The sequence below is a fragment of the Eulemur rufifrons genome, chromosome 7, assembly GCF_041146395.1.
Source record: "Eulemur rufifrons isolate Redbay chromosome 7, OSU_ERuf_1, whole genome shotgun sequence".
Lineage (NCBI taxonomy): Eukaryota > Metazoa > Chordata > Mammalia > Primates > Lemuridae > Eulemur > Eulemur rufifrons.
In genome coordinates, this window is record NC_090989.1 from 121234924 (window position 1) to 121257471 (window position 22548).

Consider the following 22548-nt stretch of genomic DNA (forward strand, 5'->3'; position numbering starts at 1 on the left):
CAGAGTCTCCGAAGAGCAGGGCACTTTGTAAAGGCCACCAGAAGGGCTGGGACAGGCTGCCAGCCAGGCTCAGGTGCAGTGCCAGGAGCCCAGCAAGGGCCAGAGACCTGGCCACAGAGCAGGGGTAGATGGGCTCAGGGGATACCAGGAGGTGGGGACTGAAGAGCGAGAAGCCACGGTGCTGAAATGTAGGGTTAAGTCAGGACCCCAGGCTGCGGTGCAGACCTGCAATGTGGGGTGCCGTTCTATGCCCTGGGAGGACAAGCACAAAGAGTGGAATTGGAGCCGCACCTAGAAGATGAAGCAGGAGGCAGCCAGGAGAGTGGGTAATGAGGGGCCCGGGGGCCTCCTGAGGTCAGAGCGCCAGTGTGCTAGGCACGGTCAGCAGGTGGGGCCCTGGAGTCCCTGTGCCACTGAAGGGTCATTCCAGGCGTCTCGGAGTACCCTGGAGGTGGGGTGGAGGGGAGCGTGGCACCAATGCGGGGCTGTGCCCCGGCTTCTCTACAAAGATCGAGCACAGTCAGGGCCCCCTCTCCAGCAGCCCCAGCCTGTCTCCTCCTGAGGCCCCTGTGAGAAGAGCTAGTTTGATCTCTTTGTTTCTATCGTGGTAAAACATGTCTAACTTAAATTTGCCATTTTAGTCATTTTTAAGAGTACAATTCACTGGCATGAATTTTATTCCCAATGTTGTATAACCATCACCACTATCTATTTCCAAAATACACTCATCACCCAAACAGAAACTCTGCAGCCACTGAGCAATGACTTCCAATTCCCCTCTCCCAGCCCCTGGCAACCTCTGCTTACTGTCTGAATTTGCCTAGTCTTAAATATTTCATTTAAGTGAAATCATACAGTATTTGTCTTTTTACGTCTGGCTTATTTCACCCAGCATCATGTTTTCAAGGTCCATCCATGTTGCAGTATGTATAGAACTAAATTCCTTCTTTATAAGGTTGAGCAAGATTCCACTGTATGTATACACCACATTTTGTTTATCTATTCATCCATGGATGGATGCTGCAGTTGTTTCCACGTTTTGGCTATTGTGAATAGTGCTGCAATGAACACTGGTCAACAAGTATCTGTTTGAGTCCCTGCTTTCAGTTTTTGGGGGTATATACCATGGACTGGAATTGCTGGATCATATGGTAATTCTACATTTAACTTTTTGAGAAACTGCCCAAGTTTCGTCCAGAGCACCTGCACCCTTTTACATTCCCACCAGCAATGTATGAGAGTTCCAATTCCTCCACATTCTTGCCAACACTTGTTATCTTCTGCTTTTATTTTTAATAGCCATCCTAGGAAGTATGAAATGGTATCTCATTATGGTTTTGATTTGCATTCTTCTCATGCATGACTAATGATGTTGAATATTTTTTCATGTGCTTATTGGCCATTTGTGTATCTTCTTTGGGGAAATGTCTATTCAAGTCCTTTGCCCATTTTTGAATTGGGTTATTTGTCTTTTTGTGGTTGAGTTGTAGGAGTTATTTATATATTCTGTCATTTAACCCTTATCAGATACATGATTTCTCCCATTCTGTAAGATGTCTTTTCACTTTCTTAATAATATCTTTTAATGCACAAAAATTTTTTATTTTAATGAACTCCAGTTTATCTATTTTTTCTTTTGCTGCTTGTGCCTTTGTTGTCATATCTAAGAATCCATTGCCAAATCCAAGGTTATGAAGACACCTTAGTGTTTTCTTTTAAGAGTTTTATGATTTAAGCTCTTATATTTGGATCATTCATCCATTTTGAGTTGATTTTTGTATATGATGTAAAATAGAGATCCAACTTCATTATTTTGCATGTGGAAATCTAATTGTTTCTGCACCATTTGTTAGAGACTATTCTTTCCCCACTGAATGGACTTGGCAACCTTGTCAAAAATCAGTTGGCCATAGATGCATGAGTCTATTTCTCAACTCAATTCTATTGGTCTATATGATCCATATGCCAGTACCAAACTGTTTTGAATACTATAGCTTTATGGTAAGTTTTGAAATTGGGAAGTGACCTCTTCAACTGTGTTCTCCTTTTTCCAAAATTGTTATGGCTCTTGGGAACCCCTTGCAAATCCATAGGAATTTGAAGACTAGCTTTTCCATTGCAGCAAAAAAAAAAAAAAAAAAAGCTGTTGGAGTTCTGATAAGGATTGTGTTAAATCTGTACATTGGTTTTGGTAGTATTGACCATGACTAGGGGCTGTTACAGCTGCCCAAATGTCCACCTGGCTGGCCCCGGGACCTACAGAGAAAAGCCTTGGCAGCTCTAGGGCCTGTGATTCAGCTGGTCAGCACCACCTGCCCTGTCCCACCCCTCTCCTCCTCCCGATTTGTTGTCAGCCAGCCTTCATCCTTCTGGGTCTCTCCTGCAGTTTCTCTGCCTGGAGGAGGAGCAGCTCTGGCTGCAGGTGCAGGGTGCTGGGCCCTACCCAGGCCCCTGCAGGCCCTGATACAGCACACTCTTCCTGCTCCCCAGGTGACAGCGAAGAGTGGCCTGGATGAGCTGGTGAGTGACCTGCTCCAGGAGACCCACAGTGACTTGGAAAGGGTCCGTGCCATCTGGATCTGGATCTGCCATCACATAGGTAGGCCCACCTGTGGCATCACTGGGTCTAGACCCCCTTGCTGCCACTTCCTGGGGGTCTCTGCTCCCATCCCATCATCAGAGTGTGTAGAGTGAGATGGAAGGCAGGGGAGGGGGACGCAGATGGCTAGACTAACAAAAGACCAACCAAGGAGGGTAAAATTCACTGTGTGCTAACAGTCTCCATGAAGGTTGGCTGGGGGTGGGGAGAAATCCCACATGGCCCTCTGCCCATAGACAGTGGCCAGAGCTGGGGCCACCCAGAAGAAGCCTTCCCTCAGTCCCAGCTTCAGAATAAACCTACTCCACAAAGATGAGAGGCCAGGACAAAAGGACGTCTCCAAGAAGGATGGCCATTGGTTGAGGAGAAGTTGCAGCTGTTTGAGAAGTTATTTCTACACCAGAAGTTTCATTAAGTACCAGCGCCAGGAAGGGCAGGCACTCCTCTTCCTGCTCCCACACTGGTGACCTCTGCCACAGGTCCCAGCCCAGTCTCCAGGGTTCTCAGAGCCACTGGAGGGAGCGTGGGCCTGCACAGCTGCCCACAGCTCACCACAGGGCAGCCTTAGGAAGCTCACGGGCTCAAGCCACGCCACAGAGGTGGCTGCTAAGCAGCTGCTGCCCCTTGCTGCCGTGCAAACACAAACGAGGGGATGGAGGGCTATGCTGTGGGGACTCCTAGTTCTTTGACGTAAAGACCAGCAGGGCCTTTCCTGACCTGCTGCCACTGGGCGTTTCCTTTGTCCTTCTGGAGCAACAGTTGGGGTGCAGCTTAGAGGATGAGCTCACCTGGCACAGGTAAGAAGTCTCAACAGAGAGCCTAGGGCCACCTGCTCCCACCCCAACCCCATCGGCTCCACCAGTACCTTAAAGGGACAGGATCAGAAACAGAACACTTGGTAGGACTTGTTTACTGCTCCCACCCCCACACCGACACACACACACACACACACACACACACACAGTCCCTTTGAGCACTCAATGGCTACAGTGACTCCAGCCTCAGGGCTTCACCACAGGCCTCTTGCTGTCTTCCCAGTCCCCATATTCTCTTGTTAGTGAAGTGACAGGCTGTGAGAGACCCGTCTTCTCTACTTGGGGGTGAGCTTTAACCACAGCTCACTGTGCCCCATGGGCCAGCGTGCTTGGCTTGGGGCCACCTGCACAGTTTCACTGGAATTGCGTGCAGAGCTGTGTGCTGGGGCAAGTGGAGAGAGCCCCACACCCCAGCACTGTCTTGGTTCCTTCCCCTCCCAAGCTCTCCCAGCCCACTCTGCCTAGGCCTTCTCTTCCTCTTGCCACCTGCACAAAGAGGTGACAGTTCCCAAATCTCACTCGGCCCGGGGTCCTGCTTCCATTCAGCTCGCCATGGTTTCCTGGGGCAGGGATGGGGCCTCCTCTCACCTCCATGCCGGCCTCACCACCTCCCAGCCCTGATTCCTCACGGCCCCTCCTCTGCCCTCCAGAGTATGACATGGCTGCTGCCCAGGAGAAGGACCGCCAGGCCTTCAAACCCACCGACATCCTGCGGACTCAGAAGACCAACTGTGACGGCTATGCTGGCCTCTTTGAGAGAATGTGCAGGTAGGAGAGGCAGGAGCTGACCCCCAGACCTCATCCCTGTCCCCCTTCTGAAGCGCTGTGTACCCTCGCCCGCATGCCAGGCCTGAAACCTGAGTTTGCAAACTCTGCTCTGGAATCCAAGTGAGTCTTGAAAAGGTCAATTTCTCCCTTTTTAACACCAGCATAATTGACTTTGTACCATCTGCCGGGCTTCGCGATGCATTAACATAATGGCAGATGAATGCACAGAGATAATTTGGTTATAAAAAGCCCTTTTTCCACCTTCTCCCATCTCTGTGCCGCTGAAGGTTAAAAGAACGACAGGCCTGGGAACGGGAGGACAGTGGCTGCGGATGCCAAGGGGCTGGGAAAGGCCGTTCTCGGGGGAAACTAAAGATCTCCCAGCTGAAAAGATTTGTCAGTTGGAAAGCTGAATAAGTAGGAAGCAACTTCTCTCTGAGCCTCTGGGCTCCATTTTCAGCACTAGGGGAAGTGAGCGTGTGGCCAGGTTGCCGAGGCTGGAGACAGCTCTGGCCTGAGCAGGAGAATGGGCCGCTACTGGCTCTCATTGACTCGGGACAGGCTGGGGCTGGAGGAGGCCTGCTGACCCCCCACCCCCAGCGTCCTGTGCCAGCTCTCTGAGGTCTGCTGGTCCCTTCAGGAAACCATCAGCTAGCCCTTGGCTAGGAGCCCTTCCCAGGGGGTGATGGATGGCTGCCTACTTCTCTGCCAGCCTCTGGGAGTAGGTCTTCTCAGGCACCCAGATGTCAGCCCACTAGGACTGCAGGTGGCAATTTATCAAACCAAATATAACGAATACTGAGTCCACAGGTGAGCAGCTGCCAGGCACCGGGAACAAGCAGCCTATTCCTGGCCTGAGCCCCATTGTACTGCCCCCCACCCCCATCCCCACTGCCAGCCACAGACATGCACCTGGCCTCCTGTTGCTCCAACCCTCCTGTTCCACTCCCTGCTCTTCCCTTTCCTCCCTTCCAAGGCCCACCCCTGAGACCACAGCCCCAGGGGAAACCAGGGCAGGTCAGGGTGCAGAGGACGCCACTCTGGCCGCTCCCCACCCACTCCTCAGAGCAGCCCTCTGCACGCCTCCATTCCTACTGCCACTCCCCATCCCACACCCAGGAGCCCCCACCTGCCTGGGGGCCTCCTCAGGAACTTGGGTCCTCACCGGCCTCCCTGCCCAGGTTCCTCTCGCCCTGGGTTCCTGAACACGACTAAAGGTTCACACTGTCCTGCAAAATCTTCTAAACTCTGATCTCAACCACCTTTCCAGCCCTGCATGTTGTGACACACTGCGCACTTCCATCTCCTCATGTGCACCTGCCCTGTCCCTAATGCCCTCCCAGGCCCCACTGCAGGAGGGCCCCACCGCCTTCCCTTCCCCCTACGTCCTTGGCACACCTGTGCACCCACTCATGCGTTGCCTTATGCTTTTATTTAATAACATTTTTAGATTTAAAAAATTCTGTTCCTTGTAGACAATTTATAAAATGCACTACAGTGAAAGGAAGAAATTATTACTTTGAATCCCACCACTGACAGCTGACACCGTTAACATGGTGTCATTTTCCCTTCCTGACTTAGGTCTATGCATATAGGCATTCCCCGTGCGCGTTTCCTCTGATCCATCTTACAGATTCTCGAGGTCTGTATGTGTCTTTAGCCCTCTCTCTTTCTGCTTCCATACCCATCTCAGAATCCTACACCCAGGAGGCCCTCAACAGACGTTTATATAACAGAATGACAGGAAATGGTAGGATGTTCCTAGCAGACTTCTGTGAAATGGGCCTTATTCTCCTTTTAAATAATGAAATAACCACCAGTCAGTTTTCAGCTTTATTTTTGCCTCGCTTCTTTCAGAATGTGATTTTTTTCATCTGATTTTGCAAATTTGAAAACACCTGGGTGTTTTGTTGTTTTTTTTTTTTTAAGTTACAGGCTACATCCTTCTTTGTCCAGTATGTGCTTTCTAGCGTACTATAGAAGGAGTGCCAGATTCAAAGCCAGAAAGACCGGGGTTTACTCGTTAGTGGCGTTCCCTCCTTTATCCAGTGCAAACATTCTAGCATGCTGTAGCGGGAGTGCCAAGGTTAAAGCCAGAAGGACCTGGGTTCCAGTCCTTAATTTACCGCTTACTAGTTTTCTTCATTTTCGTAAGGTGCTTAACCTCCTGCAGGCTGTTTTCTCTTTTGTGCATTGAGGACTACGTTACCTACTTGGCAGGACTGTAAGACCAAACGAGAATGTGCAGTTTGGGGTTTGCTAACCTGATTTGGGGTGTGTATTTTTTAATCTTCCCTGAGTATCGGAGCTTTCCTGCAGACCATGGTGGCCCATATAGACTCAGAAAACTGACACTTGGCTTGAGTGAAACTGTCAGCTTTGTGCCTGGTCCAGGATACTTAACAATGGCCATATCCTGGCCTACAGCGGATCATTAAAACACATCCCAACACTTTGCATCATTTAAAGTCAGTTTCAACCTGGCAATTACCACGTACAAAATTCCTCACGCTGCCTGGGAACAATAGCTCACCGTTCCCTGAATTCCTTTAGCTTTTGCTTTAAAGACCAGTAGCCTATCCATGCATCACTTTCTTATTTCTCTTTACCTTTAAAACTGCCAGAAGTTTGGTGAATTCATTAGCTAATTCCTTAATAACTGAAGACGTGTAATCCACACTTGCTGATTTGTCCCTGAGTGGTTGTCAGGGTGGCCTCCCGGCAAGAGCTGTAGCCCCATGGCCCTCATTACTTCCTGCCTGTCCATTCCGCCCACCTCCCTGCAATGGCCATGTTAAAGATTGATTTCACAAAGTAATTTGGTGGGGGTTTCAGATACCTTCACATCACTCGCTTCCTTCTTGTCTTTCCCATGTTACTGACGTGGGGTGTTTCTGTTATTGCCTTTGCTTATAGCTGCTGGTCCAGTTCTTTCTGACTTCCTACCGCCAAGCATGAATGTCTCCCTTTTTGCCCGGATTGCCCACAACCTTAATTGATTCTGCCTCATTTCCTTGCAGGAGCCAATCTTAATTCCCCAGACTCCTGCCTCTGAGCCAGTCCCCAGTAAATCCTCTTCCCCTGCTATCACGGCTCTAGCACCACCAGCTAGCAGATTGTTCAGGGACTTTGGAAAAAGCCATGAGCTTATTACCAGTCTGAGGCTCTGATGCTGAGGGGGCTGGTTGTCACCAATCAGATGTCGGCTGGTGTTACATTCATCCTCCAGCTGTCACAGAGCACAGGCAGGGCATGTACGGGTCAGACGGCTGCTTCTGGTTTATCGTGCTAACCAGGTCCTACGGTCTCACGGTCCTACAACATCACTTGGTTCCAAAGGCCCCAAAAGATGGGTAGTGGCCTTCTAAGCCTTCTGGGAGATGCAGATTAGTTGGATAACCTCAAATTATTGTCAAATCTGACTTTGTCATATAAGCCCTCTGAAAAGGACATCTAAACTCCCCCTACCCTTATAGATAGGGTGGCACCCACAAATGAGCTATGTCACTATAGCAAACCATCTTTTCATTTCACGCTGTATACTACCTATAAATTTACAGATTAAAACAAAATTTTAATTTGCAAAAGGGCTAATGCAACGTAAAGGCTCCTGAACTGTGCATCAGGACAACTGTGTCCCAGTGCTGCTTCAGCCGCTGGCTAGCTGTGTGTCCCCAGGCAAGGTGGCTCCCTCTCTGAATTGCTGACTCCTCATCTGTTAGAGAGGAGGTCTCCTGAGGCTCTGCACTGGGCCTTGGGTTGAGAATTATTAATATTATCATGACCACAAGTTACTGACCCAGCCTTTAAGGTAGTATAAGAAAAGGGAAAGGGGAGCACATAGCAGAAATACAAAGACACTGTCATATTACAAGAAATCAAGTACATAAATTGTGAAAGTCATGGTTTTTTTGTGCTGCTGCAGTATAGAAACCACAATAGTGTCAACAAAATACCAAACGAAAAGCATCCTTTATTATCTCTCCTACAGTTATGGTCCCTCACTCCTGTTGCTCCCCGCTTGGCTGAGACATCCTGGGAGAGGTGACCAGAGTTGGGCAAGCGATGGTCAGAGCCCACTATTGCAGGGCACCCCTGCCCACCCAGACATTTCAGTTACACTGCTGCTGGCCCTGGCCCTGGTGCTGGGTGTAGCACAATCACGTGGTTCCCATGGTGGGGCCTGGGCCATCTTCGTGTAAAATGACAGTCACAGTCTTGACCTGCCACCTATTTGATTAATATCTGAGGGGATATAACCCACCAAACTAGGATACACAAATCTTTTCTAAACAATAAGGGTAATGCATTTATAGATGCCTCAGCAGCTTTAGGGACCAGCAAGGATAATCCAGGTAATGACACTGCCTTCGGCTTAGCTGCACCTCTGTTTGGCCCTGCTCCATCAGGCCACATTTGGTGGCCATGTGGTCCTTTGCAGCCCTCAGGGCCTCATGCCCTCAGGGCTTCTCTGGTTGGGTCCCTAAGGCCTGACACTTGCTGGGGAGGGGGCTGCAGTCCTCTCCAAATCCCCCAGGGTGCTCTGAGGACGCTTGCTCAGGGCATCAGTATCCAGGTTTCCAGGGTGGCTTGGGACAAGCTGGGCAGGTGGCACTGGGGTTGTCGAGGCTGTAAAGTAAAGCTGAGGGTCTGCAGCCTGGGGTTGTTAAATAGATCTCCTCTCCTCGGGTGATATTTGTGCTCTAGGCTGACGGGCCAGAGCTCTTCTGGAGGTGGAAATGCTTCTGGCCCTCTGGCCCTTCACTGCTCTCGCAGCTCCTGCCCACAAAGTTAATTCCTCCTCCCTTGGGCTCCACAGGCTTTGCTTATACACTGGCATTTTAGTGACAGTTCACGTATCTGCCCACCTTCCACCTGTGAGCCCATCTGAGGCAGCCACCGAGCCTTATTTTTGGAGTATCATTTTATTATATTGTTGTGTTGTATTGTACCAGGTCATGTTGTATTATCCCCTGGTACCTGCCACCGTGCTTTGTACACAGCGTACAGTGACCTTTCGATGACATGGAAGAGTTGTGGGTCATCCTGACTAGCAGGCAGTGGCTGGACACAAAACTCCTATGAGTTCCACAGTCATTGTCTTGTACAGATGGATTATTTTGCATGAGATTTATAGATTATTAACAATAATGCTTTACATTATGACTTCATCTGTCCAATTCATCTTGCGCATTGCTGCCAGGCAATAAATTACCCTCACATCATCGTCAAACAGGCATTAGCTTACAGCTGAGGTCATTTCTTCATCGTTTGTCTGCCCCGGGCATCCCCCAGGGCCCTCCCAGCTTCTCCTCGGCCTGTCAGAGGAGAATCAACCCCTGGAGATCATTCCATGCCAACCTTTCTTTCTGTCCCAGATGAGCCTGGCGAGGCCACCCTGGAGGTCACCTTTAGAGCTGGGAGGTGACCTGACTTCCTGTTTCAGCCTAGCAGCCACCACCCCCACGCAGAGCAGTACAGGTGGACATTGCTGCCACTTGCGTCTTCTTCCTCCAGCCCTTTCCGGGGTCGGGGGAGGCTCTCACTGCCGCTCCCCAATGTGGAAGTCCTCTTGCCTTCACTCCGTCCCCTTGCAGGGAGGATACCCCCGTGGGCACACTGCCTGGGATGTGGCTTCTCCCAGGCAGAGTTCGAGCCAGGCACCACTGCCCACACCACTGCCCATCCACTTTACCCCAGCACCTGGAGGCTGCATGGATGCTAAATGCTTCTTCCTCCCTTGACTCCAGGCGGCTCTAAGCAGAGGACAAGCATCAGTGGGCAACACGTCCAGAGGTCCACAGCGCCACTCAGTCAGTTCACCTTAATGAAAAACGAGCCATTCTCCAAACCCCGTTGTTCCCAGGACGCCCCTTATCCCTCCACAGCGTACTAGCAAGTGATATGCACAGACAGGAATGGGAATTAATTCACTGAAGAATGTCATTTTAAATAGTATTTGTGGATTTTGTTCCAATTCTAAAACACATAATCATTATTAAAATTTTAGAAAATATAGTCAAGTTTAAAGAAGAAAATTAAAATCACTCTTAATCCCACCGCCCAGAGATCGGTGCCTTTTGCACTAACTCTCACCTTGTCCTTCCCTACCCCCACCAACGTGTGCACACGTGGACACACGCACTGACCGTACTGATTGGAGACTTTGATATGCTCTTGTCAATTAACACGGTGTCAGGGCCGGGCGCGGTGGCTCACGCCTGTAATCCTAGCTCTCTGGGAGGCCGAGGTGGGCGGATCGTTTGAGCTCAGGAGTTCGAGACCAGCCTGAGCAAGAGTGAGACCCCATCTCTACTAAAAATAGAAAGAAATTATATGGACAGCTAAAAATATATAGAGAAAAAATTAGCCGGGCATGGTGGCGCATGCCTGTAGTCCCAGCTACTCGGGAGGCTGAGACAGGAGGATCACTTGAGCCTAGGAGTTTGAGGTTGCTGTGAGCTAGGCTGACGCCACGGCACTCACTCTAGCCCGGGCAACAAAGTGAGACTCTGTCTCAAAAAAAAAAAAAAAAAAAAAAAAAACAAAAAAAAAACACGGTGTCAGGAGCACCGCTTACCTCACTAAGTATTTTTCACATTTCTTCTCACCCAATCTCTAACTGAATGGGACTCCCCTCCTACTGAAGGCCCGCCCCACCCACACTTCCAGCCCACCCCTCTGGCCTTGCTTGTGACCCTCCCCTGACTGCAGAGGAATGAGCCAGGGGTGCTCCAGGGGCGTGGCTGCACCTCCTCCCCTCCCCCGGGCTCCTTGGCCCTATCTCCTGCTCCGGAAGTCGGAAGTCGACTATTCATGGCCTTTACCAGCAGAAAACCCTGACACCAGAGTCTACTTTCTCTTGCTGTCTGCCTCCGCCCCCCTGGCACTCCTAAAATCCTTCCCCTAGGGCCAGGCCCCAGCTAGTCTGTTCTCCTGGGATTCCCCAGGGAGGCTGGGAGGCCTGAATGTCTTTTGTGAAGCTGCAGGCAGAAGGGTGAGGGCTGTGAAACTTCCAGGCTCCTAGGGAACCTCCACATGTGTGGCCTGGAGCCCCCGCAGGTGAGGAGCCGTGAAGGCAAAGGTGGAACATAGAATCGTTAGAGGCATATGAAGTAATGCCAATGGCAGGGAGATTAAAATCTGTGAACCTTCAAGACGCCACTTTTTATTTCAGTGACTCTCTCAACAAATATGTCAATATGGATCCGTAATATTTAATCCAATATTCTGCTGATGTTTAATTATATATTCATTTTTGTAGAGAAAATTCTCCCCATTCTTATGGTAAATGCATGGCCGTTTCACCCCATTACCCCGAGAGGCTCCATGGCCCTCTTGTTTAGAGCAGCCGAGGCTGCAGTGCTGGTCCGTGGACGGCCCCAGCCCCCATGGGCCCGCTCACTGACACAGCCTGGCGGGCGTCCCAGACTGCAGCCTCCGCTCATGCTAGCAGAGCGCAGGGTCAGCACCGTGTGCGGCGCTGGGCAGCTGGTGCGGTCCTCAGAGGAGCCCCACAGGGTCATCACACGCATCCTACATTTCACAGATTTCTGTATTTACTATACCAATTTTTCACAAGTGCAAATAAAGGGTCTTGAAGAAGGGGCACCTTTTTCTGATTCACACCGGTCCCCAGAAGGGCTAGCAGGGGGTGTCCCTAGGTCAGACTAGCAGTGGAATTGTCCACATACTCCATCCCCTCGGCTGTCCTGAGCAGGGCAGGCGTGCTGAGGAGGTAGGCCAGTTGGCCACGGCAGGACATTCAGGGGTCTTGCTTTGGCCTTGGGGTGGTGCCCACAGCCCAGGCCTGAGCCTCAGGGTTTCCGCTCCAAATGCCTAGAGTACGTGGTCCCTAGAGGTGACCAGTGCCTATCCCCCTGTCCAGGTTCCCAGAAAGTGGGGCCAGCTCAGCTGTGAGCAGCAAGGGAGCACAGTGTCAAAGGGCCCCAAAGCTCGGGTTGAGTGGTCAGCATTTCCACTCCCCAAAGGACAGACAGCTACGGGAGACTCCAGAGTCAGGGCCGGAGCAGCCAGTCAGCGAATAACCCCAGTGCACTGTGGTGGCTCGTGGGCCATGTTCGCAGGGTACAGACCTGTCAGTCAGAGGGCATGGGCCAGTCCTCCCTGGGTCAGGGCCAGAGACACCAGCTTGCCTGCCCTCGGGTCCCCGTACAGACATCCTTGGAAGGATATAGCAGGGGCGTAGGGCCCCGCCTTCCTCTGCACCCTCACAGTCAGCGCCCCCACCCCTCACCCGTGTCATGAGACCCATCTCTTCAGTCACGTGTCCAGAGGTGTCCTAGCTTTCCCAACAGCTGTGCTCACCCCTTCCGTGTAGGTTTTGTCTCGAGAACATTGTCATTTCCCTGGCTCCCGTGTTCTCGGGGCCGTCCTCACACTTGCCCTCATTTTTCCCTCCTGAAGAGCTGCTTGTGGAGCGTGTCAAGCGGGCTCTGGGGAAGAACATTTCAGAAGTGATCTGAACAGTCTCAGGGGAGGAGCAGACAGCGGAGACTGCAGCCAGCCCTGTGTCCCCTGTCCCCACTCCCAGATAGGCGCCCTCAAGGCTGTGTGTATGTGAGTGTGTGAGAGGCAGGGAAAAGGAGAGACCTGGGAGGACTGACAGACAGCAACACGCCTGAGGCCTGGGGCTGCAGACAGACAGACACGGGAACAGCAGGAGCCCCCCTCATTCCCCCATCCTTCCCCCAGGATCGCTGGAGTGCAGTGCATGACTGTGCCTGGCTACTCCAAGGGCTTTGGCTACCAGACGGGGCAGAGCTTCTCTGGGGAGTTCGACCACGCCTGGAATGCTGTGTACCTGGAGGGAAGATGGCACTTGGTAGACAGCACCTGGGGCAGTGGCCTGGTGGACACCACAACCTCCAAATTCACCTTCCTGTGAGTACAAGCTTCGGGGTCTGTCTGCCGGGTGTCCGGTCGGTGGAAATGGAGGAGGCAGCAGGTGGGGAAGGCCAGGGAGGATCTACATGCAGTGCGCCTGAATCCCCGCTCTGGCTCCTCACAGCTCCCTCCACCAAGGCACTAAAAGCCTCCAGCACTTGCCCACAGGCCTCATGCAAAAGGAAAGGCAGGGCGAAGATGCTTCTTTAATTGTTGGCAGGTTCCCTACTGGTTTATGGTCTACTGACTGTTTCACCATGTGGGGATGCCAGAATGTTCTCCTGCTGCTTTGCCCAGACACCAGGCACCTCCTCCTCTCTGGGCCAAATGAGACCATAGCACATCTCCAAGGAAGGGGCTGTGGATTTGTGGGAAGCGATGCCTCTGGTGGTGCGGGGTCACTGTGAGCCACGTGGGGCAGGTAGCTGGGGCGCAGGGGATGGGAAAAGAGCTCTGGCCAGCCCTGGCCTTAACTAAGGCCATGCACAACATTATTCATGGAACATGATGTCCACCAGCAGCTCAGATCCCTTTCTATTCAGAAAAGTGAGTGTGCACTCTCTGATTTTTGCAGCTTAAATCTTGGCATTCCCACACATGGGACAAATACAAGCCGTGTGCACACACACCCTACACACGGGGCTCGCATGCTCACAGATGCCTCCTTCACCTCCATTTCTCTGGACACTGCTCTCCCCAGATGGAGTGAAGCCTCCCCCATCATGGGATGAACCTCCCCATTTTCGTCTTGAACCCCTTCGCCGACCTCCCGAGAGCCAGCCCTCAAGTCGGCCCCAGGGAGCCACAGAGACAGATGGGGTGGAGGCCGTGCCTTCCCACACCTCCACTGCCCGGCCCCTGGTCTGTGGGTTGTGCCTCTGCTCAGATTTCTGTTTGTCTTTGAGAGCAGGGAGCCCAGTCCCCCGGACACCCCAGGTGCTAAGAGCAGGCCACGATTTCAGGCCTCAGACCCTGCCTTGGCTCCAATTTCTGGAAGCATCCACTGAGGAGGAGTTTCCAGTGTCCATGTTAGGATTTCCATCTGAGGTGTCGATAGGACCCCTCCTGTGGGTGTGTTGGCCAAAAGAAAGCCCCTAAAGATCCCCTGTTGGCCCCACCTCCTGCACAGAGCCAGGTACGGGCTGACCCCACATAACTACTGACCAGTTTGTCCTCTGCTCCAGCTACAACGAATTCTACTTCCTTACCCATCCTGCTCTGTTCATCGAGGACCATTTCCCAGACAACAAGAACTGGCAACTGCTGAAACCGCCTCAATCTCTGAGGCAGTTCGAGAACAACATGTATCACAAGAGCGAATTCTACAACAAGGGGATGCTGAGTGCCCACCCAGAGACTTCCGTAATCAGGACAGGTGAGCCCAGAGCAGGTGGCAGGCTGGTGCGCCGGCGGCAGGGGCAGAGCACTCTGTGCTGTGCCTCCGGGAGCCCACCTGAGGCTGCCCTGCCAAGCCCCCCGTGTGGCCATGGGTGTGGAGGTGTGCGGCAGCTGCTGAGCAACCAGGCCATCAGGCCATCAGGGCAGGGCATGGCCATGGGCCACATGGGCAGGGACAGAGGCTCACTCACACTGGCATAAACCAAGGAGGGGACGTGTCAGAAGGCTGCAGGTTTCCCAGCACCGAGGGGGCGGCGCACAGCCTGGCCTGTCACAGAGCCGGTGCTGGAGGCTCTCGAGCTGGTGAGTGTCTGTCAGCGCACGCAGGGAAGAGGACTGCCTCCGCCCCGGCTGCACGCGGCCTCCTGGCTGAGCCGCCCAGCAGAAGCCACTGGCCCACTGTGTTCTCCTCCAAACTCCTGGCAGAGAGAGCATGTGGTCCCAGCAGTCGGATCTGTGTGTCGGTCACGGAGTGAGGTCAGGGAGCAGCAGAGGTCTCCTCAGAGAGGTAGGGGTGGTTCCACCCAGGACAGAGGATTGGGCAGCTTCCTTAAGGACGCAGCCACTGAGCTTGGTCTTAGGAGGTGGAGAATAGGTGGGTAGTCAGGGGTAGATGTGTTCTAGGCAGTGAGAGGGAGGAGGGGGCACAATAAGCCCCCCACTTCCAAACTCAAGCATCCCAAATGAGCACTGGGCTCCAGAAGGCTTGGCTTGGCCTATCCGGTGCCCGCTCCCTGGAAGCAAGACCCAGCCTGTTCCAGCCGGCTTCCCTGGGGGTGGGCAGTGCAGGACGAGGAGCTTAGCTGCCTCCTGTGGCTGGCCTGGGCTGGCATCTGCCCCTCCCCCACAGGGGCCATGGCATCTGTGGGGATAGCCGGGGGGCCAGAACTGTGTCGTGAGAAAGCAGGGCTTTCTCTAGAGGACTGTCTCTTATGCTTCTCCAAGGCCCCAGGGCCAGGCACACAGCCTGGGCCCACTGCAGGGCTCAGTGAGTTGGGCAGCCCACACCTCAGCCAAGGACTGCCTGTCGGCACGGTCTCTGCCACCGGGAGGTCCCGGACAGGAGGCCTGAGCTCACACTGGCCGTTGGGGTGGCCTGAGGGTGGGCCCAGAGTGTTGGGGCAGCAGGGGAGCACAGGTGCCCCCAAGTTAGTTCCAACTGATCTGTCCCTTCCACCGCGCAATGGATTCCTTAACCAGGTTGCTGAGCTCTTGCGTACTCTTCAAAACTGCAAACACCTGGCAGCTCCTGCTGCTGAAATAACAGCGTGAGGGTGCTCACTTTGAGACTTTCTCTGCACGTGCACCGGAGGGAGAGCCTGTGCAATCTGGTACTCCAGGCCATGGCACCACAGGAAAGAATCCACCAGGCCACCGCAACGTCAAACTAACATCGTTGGGTTGAGTTTGCCTTTTCAAGAGACATAAAAATATAAATATCAGACTTTTGAATTTATAGTGTTCTAAAACTTGATTCCATATTTGTGGTACACATGTAAGGAACATTTCTTTGCAGTAGCTAGTTGTGCTAAGAGTGGGGATGAGAAGGAAACAGAAGAGGGAAACTGAGGTGGGCACAAGGAGGGGAAGGAAGAGGGTGCCCAGATGGGGGGATGTGAAACCAGCAGGATCCAAGAGAGAGCTAAGGGGGGGGCATGGGAAGGAGGCAGCAGGGAGCATGGGAAGGGGCCGAGGGCTCCCACAGAGGGCCCCGAGGGGTCCCTGGCCATTCATTTCAAGTCTTCCTCATCACCCAGCACACCTTTGGCAAGAACCCTCTGGGCCAGGCACCATGACCAGGCACCAGGACGTGGCAGGAAGTGAGACAGGCTGGCCCCTTCCCCAAAGAGCCCGTAGCCCAGCAGGGAGGGCAGACATTACACAGAAGAACTCACCCGATTAATTACGACAGTGGTAAGTTCTCTGGAGGAAAGCCAAGGCCAGGGAAAAGGCTTCCAGGGAACTCAGCCTCACCGGAGGGGTCCGAGTAGACTTCTTTGCTGTCCGGATTTTATGGTGAGGCCTTATCCAGGCTTGGGGGAGGCAGTGGGGAGGGGGGGCCTGAGGTGGAAGGGGTGTGGCCCTGGAGGATCTGAGAGGATGCCCTGGCACTGGCAAGGCAGGAGACAGTACTCTCCATGGGTCTCCAGTTTGAGGGGCTCAGAGTGAGCCCGGGACTGAGCAGGTGGACGTTTGCACAGGAGCCTTCGGGCTGCTGCGCGGGGTGCTAGGTGACGCTCCACAGTCAAAGGCGAATGGCAGGGGGATCTGGACCTCATGGCGTGGGAAATATTCACAACCAGCTCTGATGTAAGACGGAACAGGACAGGACTGTGAGCAGTGGAGGCTGAGACAGCCTCTGCCTGCTGAGCTGGTCTAGAAGAAGCGAGAGGAGGGGAAGGTTTCCACCTAGCGGATAGCAAGCCTGTTGATCTTGGTCACTTTCCTTTGGAGGTTACCATGGAGCAGATGTGGCTGAAGGCAGGCACCTCTGCCTCCCCAGCGAGAGCGTCTGAGCCCAGGCCAGGGAGAGGTTCCTAGTGCGCATGGCTCACACAGCCTGTCTCCTTCCTTTGCACTCACCAGTGAACAGGGTCGGGGGGTTGCTGAGGCTGGCAGCAGGTGACCAGCTTCTGAGAGAAGGCAAGGTCAGGCTCTCAGAGAATCCACTGCTCTTCCTCATGGTCCTGGGAGCCAGGGAGAAACAGATAGGTGAGTCCTCATGGGCTCCAAAGACCAGGGAAGTGACCATTTATCCCTGAAAATCAATGACCAGGACAAAGAAAGACAAAACTGCAGGGTAAGGGGAGAGACAGAGGGAGGGGGGATGCAAAAGACCCTCCTGTGCACGCACTGACCCTTCAGGGTCCCATTCCAGAAACATGGCTAAGGCACAGCTAGGTGAGAAGCAGGGGGTAGGGGAGGTGGGGAGCAGGGAAGCACCCCACCCCAGCCCCCTGAGCACAGTCTCCTGGAGTGAGGCCGTTCCACCTAGATTGGAAGGTCGTGTGCTGACATGACAGCTGTTGGTACTGTAACAAACAGACGCTGGAGGGAGCAGTGTGTAAGCAAGAGCTGGGGCTTGGGGGCGATGGTGCCCTTCTCTCCTTGGTCCTCTCTGGAACCGGACAGCCTTCATCTAACGGGAATCAAAGGGCACATTTTTCTTGACACCCCGCCCCCAGCTTTCAGCTCGCTCAAAGAGATCCACCTAAAGGGGTAGAGGAACCCTTCCAAGGGTGTGCCGCAGCCGGCTGGTATTGTGTGCAGTGATGTCATATCCATGGCTTAAAATCACCCATGGTGAAAGTATTTACACCACAGAAATGGGAAATGCTGCAAGCGAAGGCTCTTTTTCCCCCAGAGAGACAGTTGTTAAATATTTATCAGCACATCAGCACGTATTGGACCCATATCTCCTGACCCCGACTTTCTCTCCACAGTGAATGGGAAGGCCACAGTCACCATCGAGAGCTGTGCCCCAACGCTGTTCATGTTCATGCTCAACGGCAAGCAGGAGCACGGGCTGCTGAGCTTCAGGAAGAACGGGATGAAGCTGGAGGTGTACCCTCCAACCATGGGCACCCACAAGCTGCAGATCTTCGCCAAGGGCAACTCCGACATCTACAGCTCAGTGCTGGAGTACACGCTCAAGTGCAACTACGTGGACATGGGTGTCCAGCTGCCAGCTGAGCTGCACCAGCCCGTGGGCCCCAGCTGGTTCTCAGAGCAGATGGGCATCACAAAGCCCTCTCACCCTGACCCCCTCATCCACACCAGCGATGGGCGCTGCTCTATCAGCCTCGGCGTGGAGGAGGGCATCAGCGTCCTGGCTTCCCTGCATGGAGACGACGGCCCCATCACCGAGGAGACGCAGCGGCGCTACATCTTCCAGCTGCACCGGGAGAAACGGGTAGAGCTGAAAGTCCAGCTGCCACATGCTGGCAAGTTTGCCCTCAAGATCTTTGTCAAGAAGAGGCAGGAACCAGGAAACTACGTCTTTGTCTTCAATTATCTCCTGTGCTGTGCCAACACCAAGGTGAACTGGCCCGTGTTCCCTGAGAGCTTTGGCAACTGGGGGCAGGACAATGAGCTGCTGGAGCCCCTGTCGGGTGTGCTTCCTGCCAACCGGAACGTCCCATTCAAATTGAAGCTGCATGGTATTGCCAAAGTCCTGGTGAAGGGGCAGGACACGTGGCCCCTGACCCTGAACCATGAGGGCTACTGGGAGGGCAGCTGCAGCACAGCTGGCTGCCAGGAAGTGTACGTCATGGTGCTGGAGAACGCCAACCACAACTTCTACTCCTACATCCTGAAATACAAAGTGAATGCCCAGTGAGGGCCTGGGCCTCGGTGTACCCTCCAGAGGGCCAAGGCCAGGCCTGCCTGGGGAGGGCCCAGAGGCAGTGCAGAGAGCCCTGGGCACCACTGAGTCTGCATGCAATCACTTCTAGGCCTCTGCCTCAGTGTCCCTGCTCTGCCGCAGGAGCTGTGATATTTACTTTCTGAAGGCTTCACTCCGTTGTCGCCCTGGCCAAGGGGACAGAGGCAAAGGCTCTTTAGAAGAAAAAGGTGCTATGTAAATCCAAGGTATTGTAAACTGTACACCAGCGCCCAGATGCCCCCTTCTCGTGTTAATGCTGTTGTGTTGTTATAGGGTTGATATGGGAAAGCAGGGATATTGCCCAGGCTAAAAGCTTTTCACATGATGCTTAGAGAATGCTCCTCCATGCCCAGGGGGGACATGATTTGCAAGGCTAGGTCATCCTTGAATCGCAGAGCCCCTTTCAAGTAGCCTGACCGTGTTTCCCGACAGCTCCAGGCCCCCAGGGAATGTCGGACTATCATCTCCTCCCAGATCTGACCGTCTTCTGCATTCCTGCTGCCTTTTCATTAGCTGCTTCTTGTTCCTCAGGAGCCCTAGGAGAAAGGTGTGGAGAGGACGCTTGCCGACCCACAACTGGCTGGAGGCTGAGCACCTCCACAGTCCCTGTGCATAGCTGGGAACGTGACAACCAGAAGGTGTGAGGAGACTCCAAAGAAAGAGCAGCCAGTGCCCACTGTGGGTGTCCTTGTGGAAGGCCAGGGGATGGAGGGACACTGCTGGCTGTCCTGCAGCCTGAGTCTCAGGGTACGAGACCTCTGGCTCTGTGCTCCTAGAGGAGTGTGCAGGAGAGCGAGTTCAGTCTCAGGGTGAGGGTGCCCCCAGGCCCTCTCAGCCCGACCCCTGCCTCTCCCCTCACAGGAAACCTGTAGATAACCCTAAGTAAAGGCCCCTCGGAGACCAGGTGAGTGAGTAGTGAGTAGAGCGACTGCAGCGGAGCCAGTGAGACTTGCAGGGTAATGGGGCTCTGCCTGCCCCCACGGTCTCTACCAGCAAAGCCATGGCTGGGGAGACCTCCAGCGACATGGGAACAGTTTTTGTGCTTGTCTCTGAGAAAAAGGCCTATCCCATCTCCCTTCCTCCCTTTCTCTGAGAAGAGAGACCCTGCCGTGCAGAGCCCGCCTTCTGCAGGGACAGTTCAGAGCCTCTTGCTTGCTTAGGCCGGGCCTGAGAAGCCTGGCAGAGCAGCTGGCCCTCAGCAGCGCCTGGAGCTGGTGTTGCCATGGCAACGGTGGAAGGGCTGGCTCCAGCAAGGGCAGCCGGGAGGAAAGGACAGAGAGAGGCCCCTTGTGGCCGCTGCAACACCATTCCAGCACCCGGACACATTCTGGGGTGATCCCTGCCAACCTCCCGGCTTCTCCAGCTCTGTGGTCCCTGTCTATCTCAGCTCCCCATCCCTGAGAGTCGGCACCGCCTGGCCCCTCTCCCCGCTGCCGCTCCACTTGCCCCTCTGCTCACCTACCGCCAAGGCCAGCCAGGATCCTAATGCCTCCCCCTCTGCATTCACATCTGTGTTTCCAACAAGTGCTCAGGGGACACTTAGTAAGTGCCAGGAGCCGTGCTAGATGCTGCGGCTACAGAGGTGAACCACAGCGGCCCAGCCCCTGCCTTCCAAAGCTCAGGGTGGGAGGACTGCCAGGCAGCAAGCAGCAGCCTCCCCTACCCAGCCCATCTGAAGTTCCAGGCTCCCACCACTTCAGTCTGTCAACTCCCTGGAGTCCCTCCCCACAAAGTCCCTACCACTCAGCATGGACCTGGCCCAAAGCCAGCTCACAAGGGTGCCCATCCTGCACCAGGCTGGGGGGCCTTGAGCACAGGGGGCATGCCTCCTGGGGAGCTGACCTGCCCTAGTCTGGTCCAGTGCCCTCTGACAGACTCTGCCACCTGGCCGGCACCCTGTCAATCATGCCTGAAAAATGCACACAGGCCCTCGAGACATAACTGATATGCACCACCACAGGGAAACAAGGGGAGTTTTTACACCCTGAAAACAGCCTTTTCACACACCTTTGATTTTACAGGCTGAGAGAAATGTGCTGTGTTTCATCAAAATAGTAAGTGCCTTCTATGACACATGTCACTCACTGGACCCAGCGCTGGCCTCACGGCTAGTCCTGCCAGGGACTTTCTAATAAAAGATATACCTTTTGATATACAATATAATTAATCGGTACATTCTGATTAAAGGATGCCACCCAGCAAAACAGGAGCGATCCCCGGTACCAGAGAGGGAGGCCCCGCCCCTCCCTCTTCATTTAACCAGGCGCCCCCTTTGTAAAGACAGCTGTAGGCGCAGTCAGAAAAATCACCTGCATTTCTTTCCTACCGAAGTAAAAATACATGAAACGAAATCCAGTCTTCATGAATTTTTACACGCATGCTGCTCAGAGTAGAAATTCGGGATTGCATTTTGAAGGCTTTTATTCAAATCCCCATCTTTGTTTCCCGGCCCACGAGTCCCAGCGGCCGGTGGAATGACTCGGGCGCACCCTGGTGGCCGAAATGCGGCGCTGCGGGCGCTGCTCACCTCCGCGAAGCCGCGGATTTATGCAGAACTTGAAAAATACTGTTCAGATGTTTATGTTAAAACCACTGGTGCTTTCTCGTGGCTTCTCAGCGCTTCCTCGTGTACATGGAGCACGTCTTTGCCACGCACAAACTGTGAGAGGAGCCTGGGGGCCTGCTGGCGTGGTGAGAAGACGGAATGTGATAGGAATTAGGAATGTTTTGCCCGGAAATCCCTTCTTGAAACAGAAACACTGGACATAGGACTGGTTGGGACGGCTTTGACCACGCTCATTGCTATACCGGTGAAGCATTGAAACTGCTCAGACTCAGAGTACACTTGCTCGCAAGTCCCAGGATGGCAGCCCCTAGGCCACAGGGCAGACAGGTGTCCGGGCACATGAGAGTGGGGGAGGGCAGGGGCAGAGGGGCTGCAACCACAGCTGCAATTAACTTCTTTTCAGCTTGTTTTAAAAGTGCCACCAGCACAGCTGGACTTCGTTTTCAATCTGATTATGATCATTGTGAGGTCCCCATATGTTACATTGTCCCACCAGGACAAACTCCTCACAGCCTGCTGAGATTAAAAGGAAATAAATAGATTAATTGAAGCATGAAGGATTTAGGCTAGACATAAAGAACTATTTCCTGTTGTTAAGCAGGAGGAACAAGCTGCCAAGAAAGTTGGTGAAATCCTCTTCTCAAAGGACTTGAAAAGTAGAAGAGTTTTCCCAGTGCTCTGGTGTCTTAGATGCCACTGGGATGGATTAGGTTCTCTCCATCCCAATTAATTCTTAAAACACACTGGTTCGCCCACAGCAAACACAGGGTTGACGGGTATTGCCGGCTTGTTTGCTATTGACAACATTTTAAAGGTGGTGTGCATCTGTGGCCCACATTGGTTTATCTGAGGTCTATAATTTCTTTTCATTTGGAATAAGTAGTTGGAAACCTGAAGAGGTGATTACTTCTCATAATGTGTGCATTGAGTTGTGTGGGCCGGTGGCTGTTGAGTACGCTTTCCCCACATTGTTGCTGGTGTTGTTTTTCAATAAAATTTATATTCATTTTTATCCAACAATGTAATTATCGATTCATTCTTATCACTGCTCTCACAAGGTGTGGGGTGGGAAAAGAGGAAAAAGTGCTTTCATGTTCAAAGAGAGCCCTGG

At 53.2% G+C, this 22548-nt stretch overlaps 1 protein-coding gene across 4 annotated transcripts in view; it reads left to right on the top strand.

Moving 5' to 3' along the window:
• KY (kyphoscoliosis peptidase) overlaps positions 1-18826 on the top strand; it is a 43681-nt gene extending 24855 nt beyond the window's left edge. For 3 of the 4 annotated variants that reach the window (XM_069473213.1, XM_069473215.1, XM_069473216.1), the window contains 5 exons: positions 2491-2599; positions 4065-4182; positions 12898-13086; positions 14274-14464; positions 17931-18826. In XM_069473213.1, coding sequence (XP_069329314.1) covers positions 2491-2599; positions 4065-4182; positions 12898-13086; positions 14274-14464; positions 17931-18826 — 1503 coding nt within the window. Of the gene's footprint in view, positions 1-2490; positions 2600-4064; positions 4183-12897; positions 13087-14273; positions 14689-17930 lie in introns of those variants that run through there. The other variant, XM_069473217.1, reaches the window with a different exon arrangement.
• The last annotated feature ends 3722 nt before the right edge of the window (positions 18827-22548 follow it).